The following is a 27,528-nucleotide window of genomic DNA, read 5'->3' on the forward strand; positions in this document are numbered from 1 at the left end:
GGGGGAGCAATAGTAGAGAGGGCCACTGGTAGACAATATTCATCTTGCTTATTGTTAACATTAGATTCATACCTGGAGTTTCTTGCCTTCTTGAAGGGTTGTCCTCTTCCTTGATTTCCGGTGTTTCTTTTGCCTCTGCCATTCCTTTGATTGCCTTGAGAGTGATTTTGGTCATTGTCATGGTGTGAGTCCCTTTTATCAAGGCACTCCCTCGCATAGTGGCCCATTTTGTTGCAATTGTAACATTGACCTTTTCTTCTACCCTTTGGTCTAGCCTTTCCTTTGGATTTAGCCCCAAAATTGTTTCTTCTTTTAGCATGAGAAGAAAAGGCAAAGGGATGGCCTTTAAGTGCCGGCGTTTCTTGCTTTTCCATCCTTGTCTCTTCTTGAATACATATAGCCATCAATTCCTCAAATCTTGGGATGACATTATTGTTGAGAAGAGTAGTCCTGAATATATACCATTCAGGTGGTAGTCCTCCAAGAGTTGTGATAGTCATTTCCCTGTCAAAAACTACTTCCCCAATAGATAGAAGATCATTCTTGATCTCAGCGATAATTAAGAAATATGCTTGCATACTCTCATCTTTGCCCTTCTTAATTTCTTTCAGCTTATTTCTAAGGAACAGAACGTGATTTGCATCATTAACTTTAAATAAACTCACCAGTCTATCGTAGATTTCCTTGGAGGTTGTCAGCTCGGAAACATAGGCCACCAGGCACTTGTCAATAGAGTCCCGAATGATCTTCCTTGTTTTGACTTCTCCCTTGGACCACTTGCTTTTGGCAGCAGTGGATGTATTTGATGGAGGCGCAACAATATTGCCTCTCACATGGTCCAACACTTCCTGATCTTTTAAAGTCAGATTGAGAGACATCTTCCATCCGTGATAGTCAAACTTCTCACGGAGCTTGTCTTCAGCGGGGAAAAGTGTTGAGGATAGCCTTGCCAACCTTCTCTTCGGTGATTGCTCTTGCTCTTGCTCTTGCCTGGGCTTTGTCTTCACCTCAGCTCTGATACCATGTTAAATTATGGTATGTTCTATGCTTAGAGCAATTTACTTCTTTTCTTCTTATTAGCCACAGATTAGCAATCACATATACATTAAATAAAGTGCAGATAGAACATTAAACGATCAATAGAAAACAAGCCAAGACAAAAGACACAAGATGTAGCAGCTAGCGAAGGACAAACCCCAATGCGGGGAAACCCTTTGATCAAATCTTCTTTTATCTTCAATAGTTCAACAGAGAGAAATAGTACAAAATCAGAATTTTGTAATTTTATATCAGCAGCAGCAAACCCTAGATAAGCAAAGTCAAACTTGGTCAAATGAGTTGAAATTGACCTCTAGTATGCTTGGTCAATTTTTGGTCAACTAGCCCTCGAACACCCTGAAGAAACAGCCCTTGAACAGCCCCAAAAACACAGTCAAACTATTGTTCACTGAAGTGAGGCAGTCAACGCTGGTCAAACCTGTGGACGGATTGCCTCGATTTTTGTGCCAAAATCTGTGGCCTGCCTAGGAGAGGCAGCCACACCAAAACTGCACCCTTGATGAGTCAACGCAGGTCAAAGAGACCTTCAGCAGTTTCAACGTCCTCCTTTCAGAATCCTCCTTGCCCTAATGCGTCCTCCTTCTTCCCACGTGTGAGCTGCTCCTTTTATAACCCAAAGCTAAGGAGAGAGAGAGAAGAAAGAGTGAGATGAGATGATGATAAAATGAATCAACCTTTCTTGTATTAAATGATTCACTGGGCATGTGTGCCACACTTTTAACTGCTGGCCGACCATGACATTTTGTCAAGTAAATACAAATAAATTCATATCTCCATAAATATTTGTCGGAATCGGATGATCTTTAGATCAATCCTACACCTCTCGACAAGAGGAATCTAGGAAAAATATCAGCTGTCATAAATGAGGTGACCCACATGGAGTTTGGCCCTAGTTGCCAATTTTAACAAATTGTCTGCTGAAGCACAAATTTCCAGGGGCGATTTTCTGGTCTATCAGGCCCAAATTTTGTGGATAGAATTCTGGACAGAGGGTACAAATTTCGAGGCAGAGTAGTCAATCCTGTGGCATGCTTTTCAGTGCAGAGAAGCGCTGACCTGTGGCACGATTACAAGGCTGGAAAGTTCAGACAATGGCGCGAGTTTCAAGGGAGAGATAAGTACCCTTGATGTTCATTAAATGCTGTAATAACTTCTCTGAGAAAAGCAAAATAAAATCTCCCGCAAACTGGTTTTCCCCTTGTGGGTTTTTCCAGGGTCAAGTTTGACCAAAAATAAGAGTCTAAATTCTATGTATGCTTGTGTCTATTTTTTTTGTATCAGCTGAAAATTGCAAAAGAAGTAGAGTAGTCCTGTAATGTTCCTTTAAAATTTGCATTAAATTTTACATATCAGCTAACATGTGGGGCTGTGGGCATTAAAACAAATGCAAAGAAATTGAAACAAGGGAGGGCTACAGTGAAACCTTAAATTTTCTACATTTTTGCCAGTGGCATCTGTAAAGCTGATTAAACATGCTACAGATTTTATTGGCCATGCAACATCTACATAAGGAACTGACCATAGAAAGTTAGTATGTAGAGGATCGCCAATGCCAATGAATGCCTGAGTCCTTAGAGTGGAATGAAAGAGTGTAGTGATTTATTTGTTTGTAAATTTTCAGACAACGTTACCTCATCCAACCAGCGTTCAACCTTCATGTTAGAATGTCAATGCTTATGCTCTAATCTTTGATGGAAGCCTCTCAAATGGTCAAAATGTTAAAATTGGCAACTAGGGCCAAACTCCATGTGGGTATACTTATTCATGGCAGCTGATATTTTTCTTGGATTCCTCTCGTCGAAAGGTGTAGGATTGATCTAAAGATCATCCGATTTCGACATGTATTCATGGAGATATGAATTTATTTGTGTTATGGGACAATTCGTCAAGGTAGCCAGCAACCAAATTGCCCCCACTTGTGCTCAACGTTTTAGTATAAAAAGAGGTGGTTTGTTAGTCATTTGCACACACACTCTTCTTGTAATCTCTTCCTCTCCACTTGTCTTTGGATTTTGGTGGGAGGAGAGATCCTAAGAGACAATGATGCCCTAATGGAGAAGGCTCTACACTATCATGGAGAAGCCTAAACACTGGTATGAAGCAAGCACTAATCGCTGTCCTAATGATGCCCTAAACGCAGTCATAAAGGCAGAATGCCCTAGCCACAGGTCTAAAGGGAGTTTATGCAGCAGAGGAGAGAAGGTTTTGTGCAACGCATTCTCAAAAGAAAGACTCGTTGGAAGGAGGGAATGTCTTAAGGGTCTGAGCTTGCTGTTTTCGGGGTCCGAGTTGCTGGGAGAGGGGCCGAGGTCCCTTGGAGGAAGGCCGAGGAAGGCCGAGACTGCTGAGAGTACTGCAGAATGTTTTAGGGCCAGTATGAGTGTTGTTTTGGTGGGCTGTAGGTGAGCTGCAGCCAGCTGAGGTAGGCCACAGACCTAGCCTCCCAAAACAGGCCTAAATTTGGGTTGTTAAGGGATGGCAATTGCACAGAACAGCAGCCCACCAAGAAGGTGTACCTCCTGGCCTATGCCGCAGCAAAGAGGGGGTTGTCAAGTCGGTTTATGAAGGGAAGTTGCAGCACGCACTTGCCCTAACCAGGACAGCAGTACTGCAGCAGAATGGGAATGTGCGTTGGATCCACATTCTTGGATCAGTTTGGATCAGTCTACATTGCAGATTGTTGGGAGCCATTTGTTGGAGTTGCCTTGGGCTTGAAGGAACTCCAACTAGGAGCAGATCCCGATATGAAGTGATATTACACATGCCCTCCCAACATTGATGCCCTAAGTTCTAACCTGTCCATGACCACATTGCGAAGGTTGTCCCATCTGCTGTTAGAATGCCCTTCTCAATCCAGCAATGTGGCAATCAGAGAATCCCCTTACTGTGAACTGATGTAAGTACAACAGCATGGTATAATAAGATGTGACAGCATTGTAATAAGGTGCAGCATGTTGAATGCTGCAGCATGATGAAGGGCATAGTGATGAAGTGTATCATAGCGTAATGATGAATGCTGCAATGAGGTGCAGCAATATGATATGATGGGACAGCATAGTAATAGGGTACAGCAGCATGAATGTATTGAAGTGCAGCATGAAGGATGCAGTGTGTGTATGATGGGTGCAGCATAGTGCATGCATAGTGCAGCATGATGAGGTACAGCTTAGTAATGGTGCAGCATGGTGGAGCACAGCGATGATGGACATGGTATGATGGTGCAGCACAGTTATAGGTACAGCAAGGTGATGGAATCACCTGTGTCCAGATCAGCTATCTCATGTGACATCTTCTTAGAGAGATCTCTGCTCTTATTTTGATAAGTCAAGATACTGACTTCTGATGTATATGTACTATCTCTCTCTCTGCTGAATTATTGAAGAACATATAAGAAGAATTGATCAAGGGTTTCCCCACATTGGGGTTTGTCCTGTCTAGCCCCACATCTTGTGTCCTTTTGTCTTGGCTTGTCTTCTGCGATTTATGTTTATGTTCTATCTGCATTTTACCATCATGCTAAATGTGATTGCTAATCTGGAATTGATATTGAGTTAATGTGAAAAATTGAAGTAAATTGCTCTCAGCATAGAACATACCTAAAATTAACACAAAACCAACCACCATACCCTTTCGTTGCTCTATGGCACCTCTGTTAAGGTCAATTTCTTGTCTGCTAGGATTCTCAAATGGCATCAAATGTTTGTGCAGTGAGTACCAATCAAGGTTATATGTTTGTTTGAGAGACAGAATGGATATCATCCTTGGAACTCCCAAAACACCTTTTCAGTTGGGTATTTTTCACCTTTAAGTTCAGTTTCTAATATCTATTTCATAAATTGGGCACGTGCCCTATTTTCGTACACATTATATGAGAATTCACTGCATACTGTGAGTTCTGGTCGTGATAACCAGTTACATTTCAGTCCACTGGGCTAAGGCCAAGCAGCAACTTGAAGTAGTTGTTATGATAATGATCCAGGTTCAAAACTTTGGTGGGCATGCTCTTTTTTTGAATGGGGTTGAACATTTTTTAATATATGCATTATAATATATAAAATATATGTTATATCAAAAAACACTCCAGGGACACTTTGCTCCCAGGTATTTTGGGGAGGGGAAAGTCTTAAATCTAGTCGGAATTATTTAGGATTGACTGGGGTCGCAGATATATCAGACGTTGACATTGCATAATCCAGTTGTAGTAGGGGTGTTTACGAGTGCGGAATTCATTTCTGTATTAAAAACAGCAATATCATCAATTTAAAATCGCAATTGCAATTTCAGCAAAAAATTGCCTAGATGGGATTCCACTGACAGAAAACCGGCAAACAGGAGAAAGTCAAAATTTTGGAACGTTTAGAATTCTTAAAAACAGCTGGTAGAATCTGTTAGAATAAAGTCTATTAAAATTCACTATTAAGCTCGGATTCTGTAGAGCGTCCTGGTTCTGTTAAGAATAAAGTCAACAAAATATCACTACAGAGCTCGGATTCTGTAAACCAAGAACTTGTCTTTGTTGAGTTTTAAGTCAATGAAATATAAGCTTCGTTTCTGTAAAGCTTCTTGGCTCCGTTAAGAATAAAGCCAACTAAATTTCAGTATGGAGCTTCGATTCTGTAAAGCAAGCATTTGTCTTCGTTCAGAATAAAATTTCACTATTAAGCTTAAATTCTGTAAAGCTGCTCGGCTTTGTCGAGAATAATTCAACATTAATCCTAGATTATGTTAAGCTGCCCTCCCTGAAAAGAATAAAGTCATCTATTTTACTAATTTTTTTCATAATTTAGTGCCTTCTTAAAATATCTGGATACGAGATTTATCCACACATACTTCAACTGCGCCAACACTGTTGAGCTTCGATTTTCTAGGTGAATTCAATCGATGCAAAATTGTCATCAGTTGGCAGAAAGTATGATTATGAGTTGATTACATCATTGCTGGCTTCAGTGAGAACTAGCCTTGCCTGAAATTTCGTGCTTTGTAAACTTTGCACAATGAAATAAAGAAAAGAAGATTAATGAGGGATACTTACTCAAGACATGCTTGTAAGCCGAGAGGTGGAGCCTCTCGAACATATGCAGTCAACGAATGCAGCAGCTGAGGCCTATTGTGGCCCGGCTCGCGCAAAAGGAATAATTCAATGCACAGAGGCTTCAGCTGTGAGAAGACCTTGCTTCTAACGTCATCTTCGTTTTCATTCGGTTTCCTGTCACCGTATTTTCGTTTTTCTTCGGACCGCTCCATTGAACCTCGAATAACTTCCAAATGCTTCCACTGTTAAAAAGCCCTTCCGTGACGACAAGCCTCGAACAACTTCCAACTATTCCACGATCAAACAGCGCTTCCAAATTGAACCTCGAACAACTTCCAAATTCTTCGAAAATTAACTCCCTTCCCGTGACAAGCCTGTTTCTGCCGAAGTCCTATATTTACGTGTTTTTAAGGGAACGGTTCGCTTCGAGCTTTCGGCCCGCCGAAACTCCAAAAAACCAATTAAGTTACCCAATCTGATATTTAACATAACAGATTTTTAACTTTCAAAATTGTTTCAGCAAAACGGCTTCTCAACAAGGCAGCCCGAATTTGCTTGTCTGGGGAGACCTGTCTCTCAGGTGGAGCACTCTCCCCTAACAATGTATCATGCTAAAAAGGTGAAGGCCAAATCATAACATGAAAAACGTAAAAGACCACTACACGGTATCGATAGGTACACGAATAACTTTTAAAAGTGTGTTTGTATATATATAAAATGAAGTATGAATAATATAATTGTTTTATATAAAGGGTTAGTGTAGATAGTTAATTAATATGTTCTTTTATCTTGAAGCGACTCTGCGCTACAAGCGCATAAGGAGCATATGACGGGACAGGAGTGTTGGAGGGGGCATATATATTTTGTGGAGAGGCATAAATAAATGTATTATTTTATGATTATTATTTTTAAAATGGGATATATCAAAATGGGTAGTGTTGTAAGATTTTGAAAAAAAAAAATTGGGTTTCGAGTATGTTTTAATTTATTTATTTATTTATTTATTTTATTTGTTTACAGTTCTTTTTTCTCAAATGTAAGGAAACAGGTTAATGGTCCAAGACTTAGAGGCGTCTAGTAGGAGTGAAGGCCTACCCCTTTTATGGGCCACCAACTAGTAATTCCATGGTGTGTGGTTTTCCTTGAATAACATTGATGAGTCAGGCTACTTTTGTGAATAGTAGCCAATGATGGTTGCCCCCAGTGTTGGTTTTACTATTGAGTTATGATAGGTTTTCCCACTATGTTTAAAAAAAGATTTGAAATTTTTTATGTTTGGTTTAATATATTTATATTATATTATTATAAATTTATTTATTTTTAAGGATGATAATCCGTGAGGTTGTTTGGAAGAGGTTTATTAACTCTTAACTTTGCCCCTTACAAATTTGGAGGGTTAAAGACCAACCAATTTTATTAGGCTAAAGGTTTAGAGACAAATGTTGATATAGGTGGGGGGTTGGTTCCTAAAGAAATTGGTAGCATGTTTGATTCAGTGGTTGCTCAGACACAATTTTGGCATAAATTAGAGAGAGTTGGTATTTTTATTAGGTTCCCTATTTTGTAGGAGATAGAGTTTCGGGGATGGTACAATAATATTGAACCTCTATCCAATGGTCATCTACCCTTCTAGCCTTATCATAAGGCCAACATGTCCCTTTGTAGCAATTTAACTTTGGTAGAAGGGAGAAGAAACCATGCTCCCAAAAATTGATGTATGAGACATTTTTATTGGTCGAATAAGGGATATTTTCCATTGCTTTATTTATAAAGATGTGCACACCTTGTTCCCTTTTTAATTCAAATATATATTTGTAAAGGGAACACCTATAAGTAAACATAATTCTCACTCACTCCAAGGGCTAACAAAATAAAAAGAAACAATACTAAGTTATTCTAGCATTGCTGATAATATAGGAGGCTCTGTATGATAGTAGACAAAACAAAATAATATTCTTTTATTATTGTTTAACTAATGACCCAAAAATTAACCAGTAGAAATGGAGAAACTTGTCTTAATATCCCTACAAAAGGTAGCACCTCTAAATGCACTAACATATAAATTTGGTTACTAAAGCAAAGAGATTTCTTCATTGTTACTTGTCTTGTCTATAATACCCCCAATTTGGCCCTCATGTTGTAATTGTACATGTTGATGAAAAGAGTATGGGGGGTGAAGACTCCATGAGAGGGAAGGGTGAGGAGCCTAAAGGGCTTAAAAAGGGGGCTTAGCTAGGAAAATATTATCTTTGCTCCTTGCCTAAGTTATAAACCCAAGAGATATATATCCTAAATGAAAAATGTAGCCTAAGTTCTAAAAGTTAAAGGGGCTAATGTTGAAATACGCTATGATATAATTCCCTAAACCATCTTCATGTCTTTTATCCAAAGTTTCCAAGGTGGGAAAAGTGGTTGCATGGATGTCATGTGTGAAGGGAAGGGCATGCATACTTAAGCCCAACGTATAATGGAAATTAAATCATTCTACTTTTACTTTGTCATGCTTTCCATGATCTTCATGTTGCTAGTGGAATGTTAGGTGACAATTCCATATACTTATATCATATTGTTGAATTAAGTTGAGGACGAGCTAGGAAAGCTCCATATCCATGTTTTCTGTAAATCCCTTGAATTTTAGATGATTTTTATTAGGGATTCACTGCACAATTCTCATTGGGTTTCCTTGAGGAAGGCTAGAGCCTTAGAAAAAGTTGCTTGGGTGCTTTCCCAAGGTGTGAAGCCTAGATTGTGCTTGGAGACTCTTAAGTGAAACTATAGTTCCTAGAGCAATGATGCTCAGAGACTTCTTATTTGACCTTTGTTGGATATTTGGAAGGGAAGTGGGACAACATTGGGGACTATGGTGCAAATAAGGAGGTACACTTCCTTGTGTTATGTAGGTTAGTGGGGAATGGGAGATTGTAGGATGGAATTGTTGTTGGAGTTTGGTACCTTGGCTAGAGAACACATGCATTATTTATGAGACCAAAATTAGCTTTGTTGAGAAACCAATATGCTAGCAAATTAAGGTTGATTTCTCTTACTTGATAATTGCTTGTGAATATTTGTTGGCTTATTGGATCTTTTATTATGTTCTCTTCATCAAACAATTACCAAAACATGAAGATCACAAGAGACAAAGAACACAAAGATGTAGGCTCCAGGCCAAGGCAAAACCCCACAAAGGGGAAAACTAAAACAACTCCTCTTCTTATAGAATCAAATCAAAGTGAGAAATCCAAGACCCAAAAACCAAGACCAAGACTTCCCACAAGACCCAAGTCATCCCTCCTTCAATCCTTTCTCAAGAAAGTCAAATCCAACAAAGTCAATGTTGGTCAACACCCTTCAAATCTGATCAAAATCTAGATTTTCGCCCCTGCAATAGATCTGAATTTTTTGGCCCCTGCAACAATCTGAAATTTCACACGTGTGACAAAATTAGGGCAGAATTAGGGTAGAAATATCGATTTCTCTTTCTCCTTTGTCCTTCGCTCTCTCTCCTTTGACTTAGGCTCCTTCTTTCTTGAATTTCACTAGTTTTTCTTTTCTTCTTCGCACATAAATCGAATTGGTGAATTGCTGCTACAATGAGGTCGAATTTTTCTCTATATATACACATCCAAGAGGTCGAATAGGTGCCTTTCTGGTCCGACTTGTCCAAGCAGGACCCACTTGGTCTTATGGGTGACAAATTGACTCTTTTAACTCAAAATAAAATATTTTATTTTCTTACAAATAGTCCAAATGAGACTTTGACCCATGAAAAATTTTCCTGCGACTTAATAAACCCTAGAAGCATGAAGAACATACTTTGACTAATGAAAATAATAATAATAATAATTTATTTTTCTTCTTTTGCATTTACATTAAATATATAATGACACAAGTACAATGATAATTATGAAGACAAAACCTAGTTACATTTCCAACAAGATTTACGTAAGCTATTTCCTTGGTGTAGTTATAGCCCCAACTTAGGAGTGACCTACTGCTTAGAGAGTTGGAACAATGAAGTTTATAGTTGGGATGAATGTTAAAGGTTTGTGACCAATTGGTGGATTTTTAAAAGATAAGTACATAGGGCTTTGTTCTTTGTGATTATATTAAATGTTGTGATGTTAAGTTTTAATATTATGAATTATATATCAAGTATTATTGTGGTTTGTATGCTATATTTTATGCTTGAAATGTAATTCTATGTGAAATTACTAGATTTATGGGCAAATTCAAAAGGAAGTTGAGAAATTTCTTAGTATCCCACCAACTTAGTAGGCATTGAGGTGGTGGTTGCACACATTACATCATCTATTATAACACATTCAAATTCCATCCTAAGACACCCTCATCTTGTTATATGTATCAAAGGTTTTTTCATATACCCAACATAATACCCAAATATGAACTAAAAGGAACTTAGAGATAGAACCTCACATTGAATTTGAAAAATTAAACAAATTCCTAAAGGTTAATGTTATAGCCTCCTTTAGCCCCCCAGGGCTAGCTCAATTGACTATCGTCGTGAAAAAGAAATGTTATTGTAATAACCTCTGGTTAAAAGTTAATAAAGGCAAAAGAATAAGACGAAGGTCACGGGACATGTATTCCAAGCTGAATGTTAGGAAAAAACATCCTAATGGGTGTCACTTCAGTTTATTTATGAATAAGGAAATTGGAAAAGTCATTGGCAAAGGAAAAGATGCATTAACTGGAATTTTATTTATGAAAATAAAGGAAAATAGGAGAAAAGGGAGATGAAAGGTCACAAATTTGCATGAGAGGGAAATTGAAGGAAAAATAAAGGAAAATGAAGAAAATAGAGGCATCAATAATAAAAAGGCTTATGAGGATCAGTTCACAACTTTTTGTCAGTTTGGCTTTGGAATTAGTTTCAGAGAGATAAGAGCACCAAGAGGAGAAAGCAAGCAAGCAAATGAAGGAAAAGGAAGAACAAGGAAAGCAAAGGACAAGCAAGGAAGGTTGGATCAAGCAACTTCAGCAGGAGGATTTTGCAGGTAACAGGTTGCATGTGTGATTTCCTAGTTGATGTGTGAATGCATGGTACATGCATTGGTTTATTTGGTTCATTTTTTGTCATTGGCATGGGCTTTACCGAGTTTGACAATGGTTTCATCCTTACCTTGCTATTTCCAGATAACCATGGTGTGATGGGATCTTTTTTCGGTTGAGATTTGGATTGCCAGAAGGTTTTGGAACTGAGTGAGGTGGTCTCAGGAAAATTCCTAGGGGTTGGGCATGGAGATGGTTAATCTCCGGGAAGCCCTCGACGGGCGGGTGGAGACAGGAAAATTCTTCAAGGTAATGGTGAAGAAACTCTGAGGCATCCAAGCTTGTTTTGGTTTCGTGATCTCTTGACTGGTTTTGGCAAGATCGCGATAGCCTGGGGGTGGAGATGGTTTAATCTCCAAGAAGCCCTAGTTGTTTTATGTCTTGAGATCCCACATTCATGCTTGGAATATGGCACGTGGGTGATTGGTTGAAAGAAACATTTGGTTCAACCCAATTTATGGCCGGGTGTTACATGGAAGGCCATGACTTGGTTGGCTTTTGCATGTGTTAATAAGTGTTATTTTCCTATTGTGTTCTATGAGCACTTATACTTGATATTATGATGATTTGGTGGTTTCTATGTCATGGTTAATAATATGGTTATTTGTTGGTTATAAATATGGATTTGTTATGTGTTCTAGCTATGGATTGGTTTAGGATTTGATAAGTATTTGATGGTTAATGAATGCATGGGCTAACAAGTGTTATTGTAGCTATTATGAGAGGGCATTAGAGCTTCTCGGTGATTCTCAGATAAGTTTCAAACTCCTATGATTAGAAGTGCATTCATGACCTGTAGATCACATGTTCATTATATGTTTGCCAAAATGACTATCATGGTTAGGCCAGGTTAGTTCAAATTCTTGTTCAAGTTTTGTATGTTCCATGTTGTCTTTATGTGATTTGTCATTTTGAGAAGTCTCAGGTTGTTTTGGGCAGGGGTTTGGAATTGTGGCTTAGATCTCGGTACCGCATGCACTAAATTGAGCAATTTAGGTCACAAGAAGGCTTGTGAGTGTGGTTGGATGCCTTCAATTGCATGCAAGCAGTGTCAAGGGTGTGGTTGGGAGTCTAAGTCATTGAAACAAAGTTCCAGTTCAGGGATTGACCACCTAGGGTGTTTCTTCAGCTCCTGGGTGATCAATGGTCCCTGTACGATGTCAGTTTGTGGTTAATAAGTCTCAATTGTAGGCCCCACTTCCTTAACCAAAGCTAAAAGGTCGGGTCATATCATAGTGGCACTCTATTTCACATTTACCCTGAGGGCTTGTAAAAGCGAGTAAATGTGGGAGGGGGTGTTACAGATTGGTATTAGAGCATGGTTCAAATACTTTGACTAGATGGGCTAGATGCATGTCATTATGCATGCATTTTCATGGTTATGGTTTGTGTGCATGAGGTCATTGTATGCAGTTAGTGTTATCATGCATGATGTCGACATATTGATATGATTATGTATATAAACGTATCGTGTTAATCTAGACTGATTTTGCAAACGAGATAGCCTCCCCTGAACTTGACTGAGGTATGTTGATTATGTTTATATTTGGTTATCTGACATGGTATGTTTGCAGGGAGATTTTTGCAGGAAGTAGAATATCAGTAATGACTAGCAGAATGGTGGATTAGAGTTCATGTGACTCTCCTTATAGATCAGGTGGGCAACACATAGATGAGTACTTTCCTGACATAGTAGATACATTGATAATTCTAAAGACAGAAATCAGAAGTTGTAAGGTGGATAATAAAAAAATCATTCAGTCACATGAAAGACTTTCCAGGGCTCAGGAAAAACAAGCAAAGGTTAATGCAGTCATCCTTTAGAGTTTTTCAAATTTTCAGAGACAAGGAAAGCCATGGCTAAGTTATGGATAGGAGGACAAGACTAATGGGGCATATGGTAACGGGTCTCATTGAGGGCACAGGTCGGGCAGGGATGATGTAGTCAGAGATGGTAGGTTCTCAGATATACCTTACAGTAGAGGTAGTGGTTATGGGTTCTACTATAGTTCTAGTTTAGACATGTATCATGGTCATCATCGCTATCATCGCTATCATCCTTTCAGGAGGAGTGAGAGGGGATACTTGCCTAATGAGTTCAAGAAGGCCAAGCCTCCCACATTTGATGGAGAGATGAAGAAAGCAAAAGATGCAGAGGCATGGCCATTTAGGATGAAGAAGTTCCTTGAGTTGCATGAATACACAAAGAACATGAAGGACATGATAGTTATTTTTAGTCTCAAAGGGAAAGTGAACATTTGGTAAGAAGATGTGAAGCGTGTTAGAGGCATCATGGTAGAGGAGTTGAGTTGGCATGAGTTTAAAAGACTTTTAAGGAAGAAGTACTTTTTAGAGAGATACTATGATTGTAAATACAAGGAGTTCTATGAGTTGAAGATGGGATCTATAACAGATGAGGAGTACATGACTAAGTTCCTAGATTTGTTGTGGCATGTGCCTTATCTCAAGGATGATAAGGCAATGGTTCAGAGATTTATCAGTGGACTGTCATTAGCATTCAAGGATCAGAATGACTATGATGAGCCTCAGTCACTAGAGGAAGTCATTATGAAGTTGAAGCATTGTTACGAGCAATCGAAGCGTAAATCCGAGTCTAAGCAGGGTTGGAAAGGGAATGATAAGACTAAAGGAAAGTGGCCAACGAAGCGAGCAAGACCTCAAGATGCAGGTGAGAAGGAAAATTTTGCTCTTTATAAGAAGTTTAATGCATAGAGAAGGGACATGGGTCTCAGCCTAGAGAGTAGCAAAATAAGGGTAGTGGTAGAGAACCATTGCAGTGTTGGATTTGTGGTAAGGATCATTACAAGAAGTATTGTTCGTTGTATCAGTGTGGTAGATCTCAGATCTGTAATGATCAGGATGCACAGATAATTGGGGATGTGGGCCAAAGAATTCCTCGGATCTGTGCAACATTTGAGAATAAGCAGGCAGATCACCAGACATCCATTATTGAGATGGAAGGTAAGCACCGTGCTCGAGTTGTTTCCAAATTGATTGAAGCTAAATCTAATTATAGTTATGTTAATCCTGACCTAGTGGATAAGTGTATTTTGAGAAAAGAAGTGCAAGCAGAGCCTTGTTTAGTGTAGTTGGCTACATGTATTAAGAAAAGAGTTCATCATTGGATAAGAGCTTGTGCATTTGAGTTGAATGGTATACCTGCATTGGCGCATCTAAATGTGCTTCCATTGGGATCATACATTTTGTTTTTGGGTATGGATTGGTTGTTCCTTCACAAGACTAAGGTGGATTGTTATGAGAAGGATATCGAGTTCTTGGATGATGATGGAGAGAAGAGAATCTTGCAGGGTAAGAAGAAGCTTACATCAATAAGAATGGTTACAACTATGCATGCAAAGCGTAGTTGCAAGAAGGGGCGTTTATTGTTTACACTGCAGGTTTCCAATGATAATGGTAAGGATGTTGACAATGTAGAAGTCTTGAAGATGTATCCAATATTGTAGCAGTTTTAGGATGTATTCCTAGCAGATATTTCAGAGTTGCCTCCTCATAGGGAAGTGGAATTTTCTATTGAGTTGGTACTAGGAGTAGCACCAACATCAAAGGAACCTTACATGATGAACACTCCAAATTTAGTGGAACTGAAGTTGTAGTTGAAGGAAATGCTTGACAAGGGATACATTAGGAAAAGTGTGTTGCCTTGGGGTGTACCAATGTTGTTTGTGAAGAAGAAGGGTGGTACTCTCAGGTTGTGTATTGATTACAAACAGTTAAATAAGGTGAAGATCAAGAACATGTATCCATTATCTGTAACACCCTCCTCCCACATCTACCCAAGCAACTAGCTAGCCGAGGTAAACATGTGACGAGAGGCCACTATGATATGATTCAACCTCCTAAGTCACATTAAGGAAGTGGAACCGATGGAAACACACCATACATACATTAATCATCAGCTACGGGACCCTCATGAACCAATCCAATACTTTATACAAATTGCCTTGCAGTCCCACTAAGATTTTGGACAATTTAAGGCGCAGTTTCTCCCATGCTATAAGAATGAGTGCGACCAACAACTCAAAGTCACTCTCACAGGCTTACCTGCCAACGACTAGAGACAAAAATTGTCAGTGTTATGCCAGCGACTCCGGGATTTGAGCCACTTTTTCATGCCCAAAGCCTAGGTCACTGCCCATAATTGAACCATCTCTTCAAATCAGTAAAATAACATGGAAATGACAGTATTTTAAGACCTTGACTGGACCCCTACTAGCCATGACAGACATTTCATCAAACATATTGCAAATGTGTAATCTACAGGTGTAGTTAACAGTTCTGAGCATAGGGGTCTCATACTTAGTTGAGAATCACTAAAAACCATTGATGTATCAACACATCGACTGTCATTCCATCCATTAAGTCATAGATACATTGTTCATTCAACTACAAGTAAAAACATGAGCAAAGCCATACATGGATGTTGTCATAAAACACATACATAACCAGCATAATAGGGATAAAAATACTCATGAAAGTATAGTTATATAGGCCACATACAATCCATCAAAATGCTCATCGAAATACAAGGAGAAATAACCTTTCATTAAAGATGAAAAATCCAAACCTGGGATGGGACTTCCATGTTTCCACCCGACCGTAGAATGGTTGAGCCAAATCTCTCTTTAGTCAGTCACCCTCGTGCCATATTCCAAGCATGAATGTGGGATCTCATATAACACATCAATAAAAACTCATCAAGGGCTTCCAGAGGCCATCCACCTCAACCCATCAAACAATGATTCCACCTCATGGTCGAACATCACAAAACCATCAATAGATTGGTCTCCATCCAAGCCTTCCAAAGCTTCCATAGCATTTGTCCAACCAAGGCTTCTAGGACTAGTAACTCAACCCACATCTTATACATGGCTTCCAGAGTGTTTGTCCAACCAGGGCTTCCAGGACTAATAACTCAACCCACCAAGGGATTTCAAAGTGTTTTTCCAACCAAGGCTTCCAGGACTAGTAACTCAACCCAAGTTGTTACAGGGCTTCCAGAGCGCTTTTCCAACCAAGGCTTCCATGACTAATAACTCAACCCAAGCTAAGGAAACATGAGAACCAACCAAAACAAAACAATGAAAGTAAACCCACAATCACCATGGCTATCTAGGAAATGGAAAGGCTAGGCAATCCACTGTCAATCTCAGCTATCCTCCATGCCAATGACAGATCACAACCAAAAATCCACATGCATATACCATGCATGACAAAACTAGTGAAGGAAACATACATGCAAATCGGTACCTGCAAGCAAATTTGATGTAGCTGCTGATCCCGATGCCCTTTTGTGCTTTCTTGCTCTTCCTTTGTCTTCTTTATCAAAAAATCCAAGTATGCCACACCCACCAAGAGTGCTCCAAGAAAACTCTAAGTGTCCAAGAGTATGAGAGAGAGAGAATAATGAGAGATCTCCAAAACTGAACTGGAAAAAGGTTACCAATTGATCCTCAAAATCCTTTTTATGAATGAGGCCTCTATTTTCTTCATTTTCCATTATTTTCCTTCATTTTCCTCCTCACATGCAACCTATGACCTTTCACCTCCCTTTTCTCCTAATTTCCATTATTTTCATAAATAATTGTGCCTCCATTTTGCCTTTCCAAAGCCTTAGCCATTTCCTTTTCCAATTTCCTTAGACATAAACAATTACAAGTGATCCCCATCACTAGGATTTTGCCCAATATTCAACTTGGAATAAGTGTCCCATCATCCATGGTTATTATTTTTCCTTTATTTACATTTATTACATGGAATTTTCACCAGGGTTGTTACAAAACCCTCCCCCTTGGGGGACACTGATCTCAGTGTTTAGTCACGCATATACCTTAGCAACCTGCTAAAAGAAGTCATACTACTCATGGAGCTTTATAACACAGCTCGATGTAGTATTTACAATGAAATATCTGCTCAAAAGAAGGCATCACGACAACATGATAACATACTGCATAGTGGAGCTTTATAACGGAACTCATTACGATATTTACAATGATCATCTTGTTGAGTACCAACACACATGATATCATAACATCATGATAACATAACCACATGATAGCATAGTAACATGACAACACAATAACAATGACATAACACCCATACTGCATAGTGGAGCTTAATAACATAGCTCATGGCGGTATTTACATCAATATACATGTGTACATATAACAAAATTACCAAAAATATATACCAAAACATATACCAAATCATATACCAAAGCTTATATCAAAACATACACTAAACACCATATATAAGCATATATCAAAACATCATATAGCATATACCAACCCATCATAAAGCATATATCAATCACCATAAAGCATATACCAAACCACCATATCGAAGTTGCTTTGCCTCAACCAACAAACAAGGGAGGATACATAGCCCGCATCTAATCTGCCATCTCCCATGTAATTCATCGGGCCTAAAGTGCTTCCATTGCACTTTAACTTGCTCGATTGCTCAGTTTCGGAGCATGAGCACCTTTTTCTGCAATATACACTGAGGCTTTGGCTGTAATTCTCCATCTGGTTCCACCTGCAATACATACCATCCAATCACATGATCAACATCCTTAACATACTTCTTAAGCAAAGACACATGGAAAACATCATGGACTTTCACTGTTGGAGGAAGTGCAAGTCGATAGGCTACTGGCCCAATCCTCTCAATGATACTGAAGGGTCCACAAAATCGTGGTGCTAGCTTAGCACATGATCCAATCCACAAGGAGCTCTTCTTCAATTTGATGCACAAGTACACCTGTTTCTCGACCTAGAACTCCTTGAACAACCTATTCCTATCTGCATAACTCTTTTGCCTATATTGTGTTTCCTTTAGATTCTTCTTGATCACCTGCATTTCTTATTCCATGTCTACCAACATCTCTGGTCCAATCAACACCTTGTTAACTGGATCACTCCAACTGATGGGAGTGCTACAACTCTGCCCATACAAAGCCTTAAAAGGACTCATCCTCAGTGACTCCTGATAACCGTTGTTGTATGTGAACTCTACCAAAGGGAGATATTCTTCTCACTTCCGATGTTGATGCATCACATACATTCTTGACATGTCCTCTAATATCCTATTGAACCTCTCTGCCTGTCCATCTATTTGCGGATGATAAGTTGTGTTGAAGGCCAACTTTGTGCCTAAACTTGCAAATAACTCCTTTAAAAACTTGTATGTAAACTTTGCATCCCTATTTGACACAATCTTCTTTGGAACACCATGCAGTCTAACCACATCTCTAATGAATACATGTACCACATCACTAGATGAGAATGTAGAATTAACCGAATTGAAGTGTGCAACCTTTGTTAATCTATCTACAATGACCACAATGGAATTATGTTGTTTCACTGTCTTCGACAACCCGGTGATGAAGTCCGTGGAAATAGATTCCCATTTCCACTCTGGAATCGCAATCGGTTGTAGCATTCCACCTGAATGTTTACACTCTGCTTTCACTCCCTGACAGTCGAAACACCTCGCCACAAACTTTTCTACATCCCTCTTCAAGTTTGGCCAATAGTACAATCTGTTCATCGTTGTTAGTGTCTTCTGATAACCTGGGTGACCTGAATAAGTTTTCACATGACACTCTCTCAATATCACCTTCTTGAGTTCACTATTATCCAATACATATATCTTGTCTCGGAACCTGACCAATCCATCCACTATAAGACAATAATCCATACTCTGTGCACCTGCACCTTGCTGCAACATGTGCACAATCTCCATATACATAACATCCTACTGACCTGCTTGCAAGATTCTATCTTGTAAGTCTGTCCCATAGGAGCTCATGATTGCCAAATCATGTACATGTACCCATCTGCTGAGAGCATTTGCCACCCTGTTCTCTTTACCTTTGATGTACTTGATCTCGAAATCAAACTCGTTGATTGTGGTCAACCATCTAGCCTGCCTGGCGTTCATATTCAACTAGTCAAACAAATACTTCAACCGAATGTGATCACTCATAAGTACAAATATCCTACCAAGAAGATAATGCCTCCACATCTTCAATGCATGTATGATCACTGCTAACTCCAAATCATGTGTCGGGTAGTTCTGCTCATTCTCATTTAGTTTATGGGACTCATAACATACTACTTGTCCGTCTTGCATAAGGACTCCACCAAGCCCTCTATTGTAAGCATATGTGCATACCACAAACTCTTTGTCTAGATCTGCAATCTGTAACGCTGGTGCATGTGTCAAAAACTGCTTAAGTTTCTCAAAGCTAGCCTCACATTCCTTAGCCCATCGAACTTTTCTTACCTTTCCTTTGCAATGATGTAATGGGATAAGAAATCTGCGAGAAGTTCCTAATGAACCTCTTGTAATATCCTACTCAACCCATGAAAGATCTTACCTCATCCACACTCTTAGGAGCTACCCACTCCATGATGGCCCTTATCTTTTCTGGGTCTACTGCAATTCCCTCCTTGGAGACAACATGCCCCAAGTAGTGTACCTCAGTTTGAAAGAAACCACACTTGTTGAGCTTAGCATACAACTGATGCTCCCTCAACAACCTCAACAACGCTATTAAATTCTCGGCATGCTCTTCCTCTTTTTAAGAATATAGAATTATATTATCAGTGAACACAGTAATAAACTTATCCAAATATGGATGCAACACACTATTCATTAAGCACATGAATGTAGTTGGATCATTATTTAAGCCAAATGGAACAACAAAAAACACACAATGCCCATACTTGGTCCTGAACGCAGTCTTGTAAATGTCCTCTTCTTTGATGCGTAGCTGATGGTATCCGGATCTCATATTGATCTCTGAGAACACTGCTGCTCCCTTCAGTTGATCGAACAAGTCATTAATCCTTGGCAAAGGGTACTTGTTGTTGATAGTCACTTTGTTCAACTGCTTGTAGTCAATGCATAATCTGAGAGTACCATCTTTCTTCTTCACAAACAAAACCGGTTAGCCCCAAGGTGATACACTTGGCCTAATGCACCCCTTGTCCAACATTTCCTTCAACTGTGATTTTAACTCAACCAACTCAGGTGTGCTCATTTTGTAAGGTGTTTTTGATGCTAGAGTTGCCCCTGGCACTAACTCGATAGAAAATTATACCTCCCTGTGAGGTGGAAACTTTGTAACGTGTTCAATAAATACATCCCTAAACTGTTGTAGAACCAGATATCTGCTCAACACATCTATATCCTCAACTTCCTTACTAGAAATGTGTATTTCAAATAATGTACACCCTTTCCTACGACTACACTTTGCTTGCATAGCTGTCACCATCCTAATTGATGTGGCTTTCTTCTTACCCTACAAGACTCTTGGTTCTCCATTGTCATCAACACACTCAATAGTTTTGACATAACAATCTACCTTGGTTCTATGAAGATACAACCAGTCCATGCCCAACAACATATTGTATGAACCCAATGGTAATACATTCCAATGTGTTGTGGTAGGCATATCATTCAAGTCAAATGCACAAGCTCTTACCCAATGATGAAATTGTTTCTTTGTACTTGTAGCCAACTGTACTAACCAAGATTGTGCATGAAATTCCTTACTCAAACCACACTTATCCACCAAGTCAAGACTAACATAACTATAATTAGATCTAGGGTCAGTCAAAATAGAAATAACTTGATCACAAAGCTTACCGTCCATCTCAATGATAGATGCCTGGTGTTTTGCTTGTTTGTTGTCCACTGCTGCATAGTTACATGGAACACTCCAACCAACATCCCCAATGGTCTGCCCCTCCTGTGCACTGTATATCTGAGGTCTACCACCCTGATTTTTCGAACAATCTCTCCTGCGATCTATCTGATGTATTGAACTTATTAGGTGGTGCAACATTCTCCTTGTTACCTGTATCCTATGGTTGTACTCGCTTCTTCTCCCATTTTCCTTTGTTCTTTGCATTACCTTTCCAGTTTGGTCTAGTCTCAATTCTACACTTCAATTGTTCATAGCAATGCTTTAGTTTTCGGATGGCCTCCTCCAATGATCTAGGCTCATCGAACTCAATCCTATCTTTGAATGAAACTGGTAACCCACTAACGAATCTCTGAATCTTAGCCTTCTCCTCCTTGAGGTAAGGCACATACCTCAGCAACTCCAAGAATCTTCTAGTGTACTCATCATCTGTCATGGATCCCATCTTTAGCTCATAGAATTCTTTCGCCCTGTCATCAAAGTATCTTTCCGAAAAATACTTCTTCTTGAATAGCCACTCAAACTCACTCCAAGTCAAATCTTCCTCATTTATACCTCTGACATTCTTCACGTCTTCCCACCAAATGTCTGCTTTTCCTTTGAGACTGAATGTAGCCACTCTAGCTTTCATGTTCTCTGAATAGTCATGCAATTTGAAGAACTTCTTCATGCCTAGCAACCATGCCTTTGCATCTTGTGATTTCTTTACCTCTCCATCAAAATTAGGTGGATTTTCTTTCTTAAACTCATATGGAAAATACCCCTTATCACTCCTCCTATAAGGATGATACCAATGACGATCATAGTGCTTATCTGAATCAAAACTAGAATCATACCTGTGTCTATCCCTTCTCCTATCCAGAGTGTCCAACAATCTACCATCTTTGATTGTGTCATCTCTATCTGATCAGTGACCACCATGCGATCTACTACCATATGCCCCATTGGTTCTATCCTCCTGCTCATGGCTGATTCGAAGCAGTCCCTGTCACTACAATTCTGACAAGCTCTGAGGTAGCATTTACTTATGCTAACTTTTCTTGTGCCTATATGATTATGTCATTATCTGCCTTACAACTCCTTTTTTCTTCCTTTAAACTTCTCGGTGTCAATGCTAAATCGGAAGAGTTCCCAAAACCATACTGCTCTTCTGATTCATAGGGAGAGTCTTTGTAGTTAACCATCTCACTAGCCATTTGATATTTCTTCCTGCAAGGTATATCATGTCAGCTAAACCAAATCACAAGAAACCAACGTACCATAACATAGCTCGGGGAGGATACCTTGTCTGCAAGATTAACAAATTAGTGTGATACATGTATAAAATAATCATGATAGCATATAGAAACATAAAACATAAGCATATTACCATCCAACCATCATTCTAGCTAGGATTTAGTCATCAATGCATGACCTCAACAACAACACAGACCACAACCTCATGCATAACAACCACCATCATTACATCACTATACACTTGACCACATGCAAACATGAACATGCATAAGTAATGCATAACCATTCACAAATATGCATAAACACATATGACCAAGCATGACTAAACAATATTTGAAATCAAACCTACAAGAATGATACATGCAACCAAGCATACAAGAATGTAACCAAACATGCAAGAATGTAACCAAGCATACTGCAACGATACACGTAAGTGACATAAATTGTCATGTAACCAGTCATACACTCACATCAATGCATTCCTCAAGCACACCTCAAATTTCACATGACGACATTACTACGACCATGAACAACATCATGCAAATGCAACAACCACATGGAATGCAAGTGTGAGAGATACACATGAAACTAACATGCATGCATGACCAACACATAGCCCATCTAGTCCGAGGGGTGAACCATGCTTTGATACCACTCTGTAACACCCTCCTCCCACATCTACCAAAGCAACAGGCCACTATGCTATGATTCGACCTCCTAAGTCACGTTAAGGAAGTGGAACCGACGGAAACACACCATAAATACATTAATCATCAGCGACAGGATCCTCAGGAACCAATCCAATACTTTAGACAACTTGCCTTGGGGTCCCACTGAGATTTTGGAAAATTTAAGGCTCAGTCGCTCCCATGCTATAGGCATGAGTGCAACCAACAACTCAAAGTCGGTCTCACAGGCTTACCTATCAGTGATAAGAGACAAAAACTAGCAGTGCTGTGCCAACGACTCCGGGATTTGAGCCACTTTTTAAGGCCCAGAGCCCAGGTCACTGCCCAGAATTGAACCATCTCTTCAAATCAGTAAAATAACATGGAAATGATAATATTAAAGCAAATACTTGTTTAAGACCTTGCTGTACCCCTACTAGCCATGATAGGCATTTCATCAAACATATTGCAAATGTGTAATCTACATATGTAGTTAACAATTTGAGCATAAAGGTCACATACTTAGCTGAGAATCGCTAAGAACCATTAATGCCTCAACACATCGACTGCCATTCCATCCATTAGGTTGTAGATACATTGATCATTCAATTACAAGTAAAAACATGACGAAATCCATACATGGCTGCTATCATAAAACACATACATAACCAACATAATAGGGACAAAAATATTCATGAAAGTACAACCATATAGACCACATACAATCCTTCAAAATGCTCATAGATATACAAGGAGAAATAACCTTTCATCAATGATGCAAAATCCAAACCCGGGATGGGACTTCCACGTTTCCACCTGACCGTAGAATGGCTGAGCCAAATCTCTCTTCAACCATTCACCCCTATGCCATATTCCAAGCATGATGTGGGATCTCATATAACACATCAATCAAAAATCATCTAGGGCTTCCAGAGGCCATCCACCTCAAGCCATCAAACAGTGATTCCAACTCACGATCTGACATCACAAAACCATCAACATATTGGTCTCCATCCAAGCCTTCCAGGTCTTCCAAAGCGTTTGTCTAACCAAGGCTTCCAGGACTAGTAACTCAACCCAAGTTGTTACAAGGCTTCCAGAGTGTTTGTCCAATCAACGCTTCCAGGATTAATAACTCATACCAAGCTAAGGAAACATGTGAACCAACCAAAATAAAACAATGAAAGTAAACCTACAATCACCATGGCTATCAGGAATGGAAAATCTAGGCAATCCACTGTCAATCCCGACCATCCTCCATGTCAATGACATATCACAACCAAAAATCCACATGAATATGTCATGCATGCCAAAACTAGTGAAGGAAACATACATGCAACTCGGTACCTGCAAGAAAATTTTACGTAGCTGCTGATCCCGATGCCCTCTTGCACTTTCCTACTCTTCCTTTGTCTTCTTGCTCCAAAAATCCAAGTATGCCACACCCACCAAGAGTGATCCAAGAAAACTCTAAGTCTCCAAGAGTATGAAAGAGAGAGAATAATGAGAGAGCTCCAAAACTGAAATGACAAAAGGTTACCAATTGATTCTCAGAAACCTTTTTATGAATGAGGCCTCTATTTTCTTCATTTTCCATTATTTTTCTTCAATTTCCTCCTCACATGCAACCTGTGACCTTTCACCTCCCTTTTCTCCTAATTTCCATTATTTTCATAAATAATTGTGCCAAAATGCCATTTTTCCTTTCCAAAGCCTTAACCATTGCCTTTTCCAATTTCCTTAGCCATAAACAATCACAACTGATCCCCATCACTAGGATTTTGCCGAAGCTACGGCCTTCCACGTACCACCCAACCATAGATTGGGCTAAACCAAATCTTTCTTTCATCCAATCACCCTTGTGCCATATTCCAAGCATGGATGTGGGATCTCAAGACATAAACCAACCAGGGCTTCCCGAAGATTAAACCACCTCCACCCTCAGTCTACCACGATCTCACCAAAACCAGTCAAGAGATCAAAAAACCCAAACAAGCTTGGATACCTTAGATTTTCTTCACCCACTTGTTGAGGGCTTCCTAGAGATTAAACCACCTCCACCCGCAACCCTTGGGAATTTTCTTGAGACCACCTCACCCGATTCCAAAACCTTTCGGCAATCCAAATCTCAACCGAGAAAAGAACCCCATCATACCATGGCTATCTAGAAATGGAAAGGCAAGGTTGAAATGATTGTCAAACACAGAAAAAACACATGCCAATGATAACAAATGAACCAAATAAACTAATGCATGTATCATGCATTCACGCATCAGCTAGGAAATCACACATGCAATTTATTACCTGCAAAATCCTCAGATTGAGGTTGCTTGATCTAACCTTCCTTGCTTTTCCTTTTCTTCCCTTATCCTTCCTTTGCCTTCCTTTGCTTGCTTGCTTGCTTTCTCCTCTTGGTGCTCTTCTCTCTTTGAAATTAATTCCAAAGCCAAACTGACAAAAAGCCCCATCACTAGGATTCTACCCAACATTCAGCTTGGAAGAAGTGTCCCATCATCTATGGTTATTATTTTTCCTTTATTTACATTTATTACATGGAATTTTCACCAGGGCTGTTACATTGTCGCATATTGATGACTTGTTTGATTAGTTGAAGGGAGAAACATTGTTCTCGAAGATTGATTTGAGATTGGGATATCATCAGGTATGCATCAATGAAGAGGACATCTACAAAACTTCTTTTTGAACCAAGTATAGGCATTATGAGTTTGTTGTGGTTCCTTTTGGTTTGCCTAATTGTCGAACTACTTTCATGTGTTTGATGAATAATGTGTTGCATCATTATCTGGACAAGTTTGTGATAGTATTCAATGATGACATATTGATATATTCTAAAAATGAGGAAGAGAATGTAGAACCTCTGACAACAATATTGAGACTGTTTAGAGAGCATCAATTGTATGCCAAGCTTAGTAAATTCAGTTTCTTTCAGGAAAAGTTCATTGCTTGGGACATGTTGTTTCCAAAGAAGGTATTGCGGTGGACTCGGAAAAGATCGAAGCTATCATGGAGTGGGCAACTCCTAGGAGTATGGATGAATTTAGATCATTCATGGGGTTCACAGGTTATTATAGCCAGTTCATCAAGAACTTCTCACGGATTGCCTATCCTATTATATCCTAGTAGAGGAAATGAAAGAAGTTTGAATGGACAAAGGAATGTGAAACTAGTTTCAAGCAATTGAAGCAATTGCTTACAAATGCTCCAGTTTTAAAAATTGTAGATCTAGATAAAGAGTTTTGGTGTGTACATATGCTTTCAAAAGAGGACTTGGTGTGGTCCTAATGTTGGAGGGACAAGTGGTATGCTACGATTCAAGGAACTAAATGAGCACGAGCAAAAATATGTGACACACGATCTTGAGTTAGAACCTATCATTCATGAATTGAGGATGTGGAGACAATATCTTCTTGGCAACAAGTTTATTCTAATGAGTGATCAAAGTGGGCTAAATTACTTGTTTTACCAACCTAATTTGAATGTTAGACAAGCTAGATGGTTGGCCACAGTTAGTGAGTTTGAATTCGAGATAAGGTACATTAAGGGTAAGGAGAACAAGGTTGCATATGCTCTTAGCAGACATATGGATAGACAACGGGATTCTGGAGAATATGTTTAGGATGTATGTTATGCGCCAACAAAGGAAGTGGGAAGAGTATCTTCCACTAGTAGAGTTTGCGTACAATAATGGATATCAGGAATCCTTGAGGATGAGTCCATTTGAGGCACTTTATGGGTAGAGTTGTAATACTCCCATCAGCTGGAATGATCTAGTGAATAAGGTATTGATTGGACCAAAATTTTGGCTAAGATGGAACAAGAAATGCAAGTTATCAAGAAGAATCTAAAGGCAGCACAGGACAAGCAGGAGAGCTATGTAAATCATCACATGGTATTGAAGGAGTTTTAAGTTGGGGAGCATGTGTACTTTCGCATCAAGCCCAAGAAGAGCTACTTTAGGATCGGGCCATGTGCCGAGTTGAAACCTCAGTATTGCTAGCCTTTAGAGATCCTTGAGAGGATTGGGCCTATGGCTTACCGACTTGCACTGCCTCTGACTGTGAAATTCCATGATGTTTTTCCTGTTTCATTACTTAAAAGATATGTGAAGGGCATTGATCATGTGATTGATTGGTCTGTATTGCAGGTGGAACCTGTTGAAGCCTCAGATTTCTGCTGCTCCAACATGGGGGATAACCACTTGTTCCGGACCTTAAGACAACTCCTTTTCCATTTGAAGTGGTGGCCCCGATTGGGGATGATGGGACTAGTTTCCCAGTGTGGGTTTTAAAATGAGAGTGGATGGTTTTCAAGTGATTGCAATAATGATAGTGATAACTAAATGGCATATTCTATCATGCAAATCCCTCACTAACTTAATCTAATATAAACCCGAGTATTTCTGTGTGATATGCGATCTAAAAAGATATGTATTTGACATGTGATAATAAAGATCAATCACGCGTTAAACATAGGTGATAACGTGTAAAGATAATTTCTTTGACTAAATAGTTAGTCAAAGAAATGTATAAACTATATCGGATATATCTGATGACTATATATGAAAATAAACAATTTCAGCTAGGCATCATACAGTAGTGCAATTTACGCTTAACAGAAAGAACATATCTCATATACAATTCATGAAAATGAAGTGTTATCACTAATTAAATAGAAACATAACTAATCAT

The 27,528-nt window shown here is 39.2% G+C and overlaps 1 protein-coding gene across 4 annotated transcripts in view; it reads right to left on the reverse strand.

Moving 5' to 3' along the window:
• LOC149192347 (ARM repeat superfamily protein) overlaps window positions 1–6,771 on the reverse strand; it is a 336,187-nt gene extending 329,416 nt beyond the window's left edge. For 3 of the 4 annotated variants that reach the window (XM_089404557.1, XM_089404556.1, XM_089404558.1), the window contains exon 1: window positions 6,092–6,770. In XM_089404557.1, the coding sequence (XP_089260683.1) occupies window positions 6,092–6,303 (212 nt within the window). In that variant the 5' untranslated portion in view covers window positions 6,304–6,770. Of the gene's footprint in view, window positions 1–6,091 lie in introns of all 4 variants that reach the window. The other variant, XM_089404559.1, reaches the window with a different exon arrangement.
• Between the last annotated feature and the right edge of the window lie 20,757 nt (window positions 6,772–27,528).

The sequence above is a fragment of the Pinus tabuliformis genome, chromosome 2_2 (assembly GCF_031772625.1).
Source record: "Pinus tabuliformis cultivar Carrire ecotype Pingquan chromosome 2_2, CPIR1, whole genome shotgun sequence".
Lineage (NCBI taxonomy): Eukaryota > Viridiplantae > Streptophyta > Pinopsida > Pinales > Pinaceae > Pinus > Pinus tabuliformis.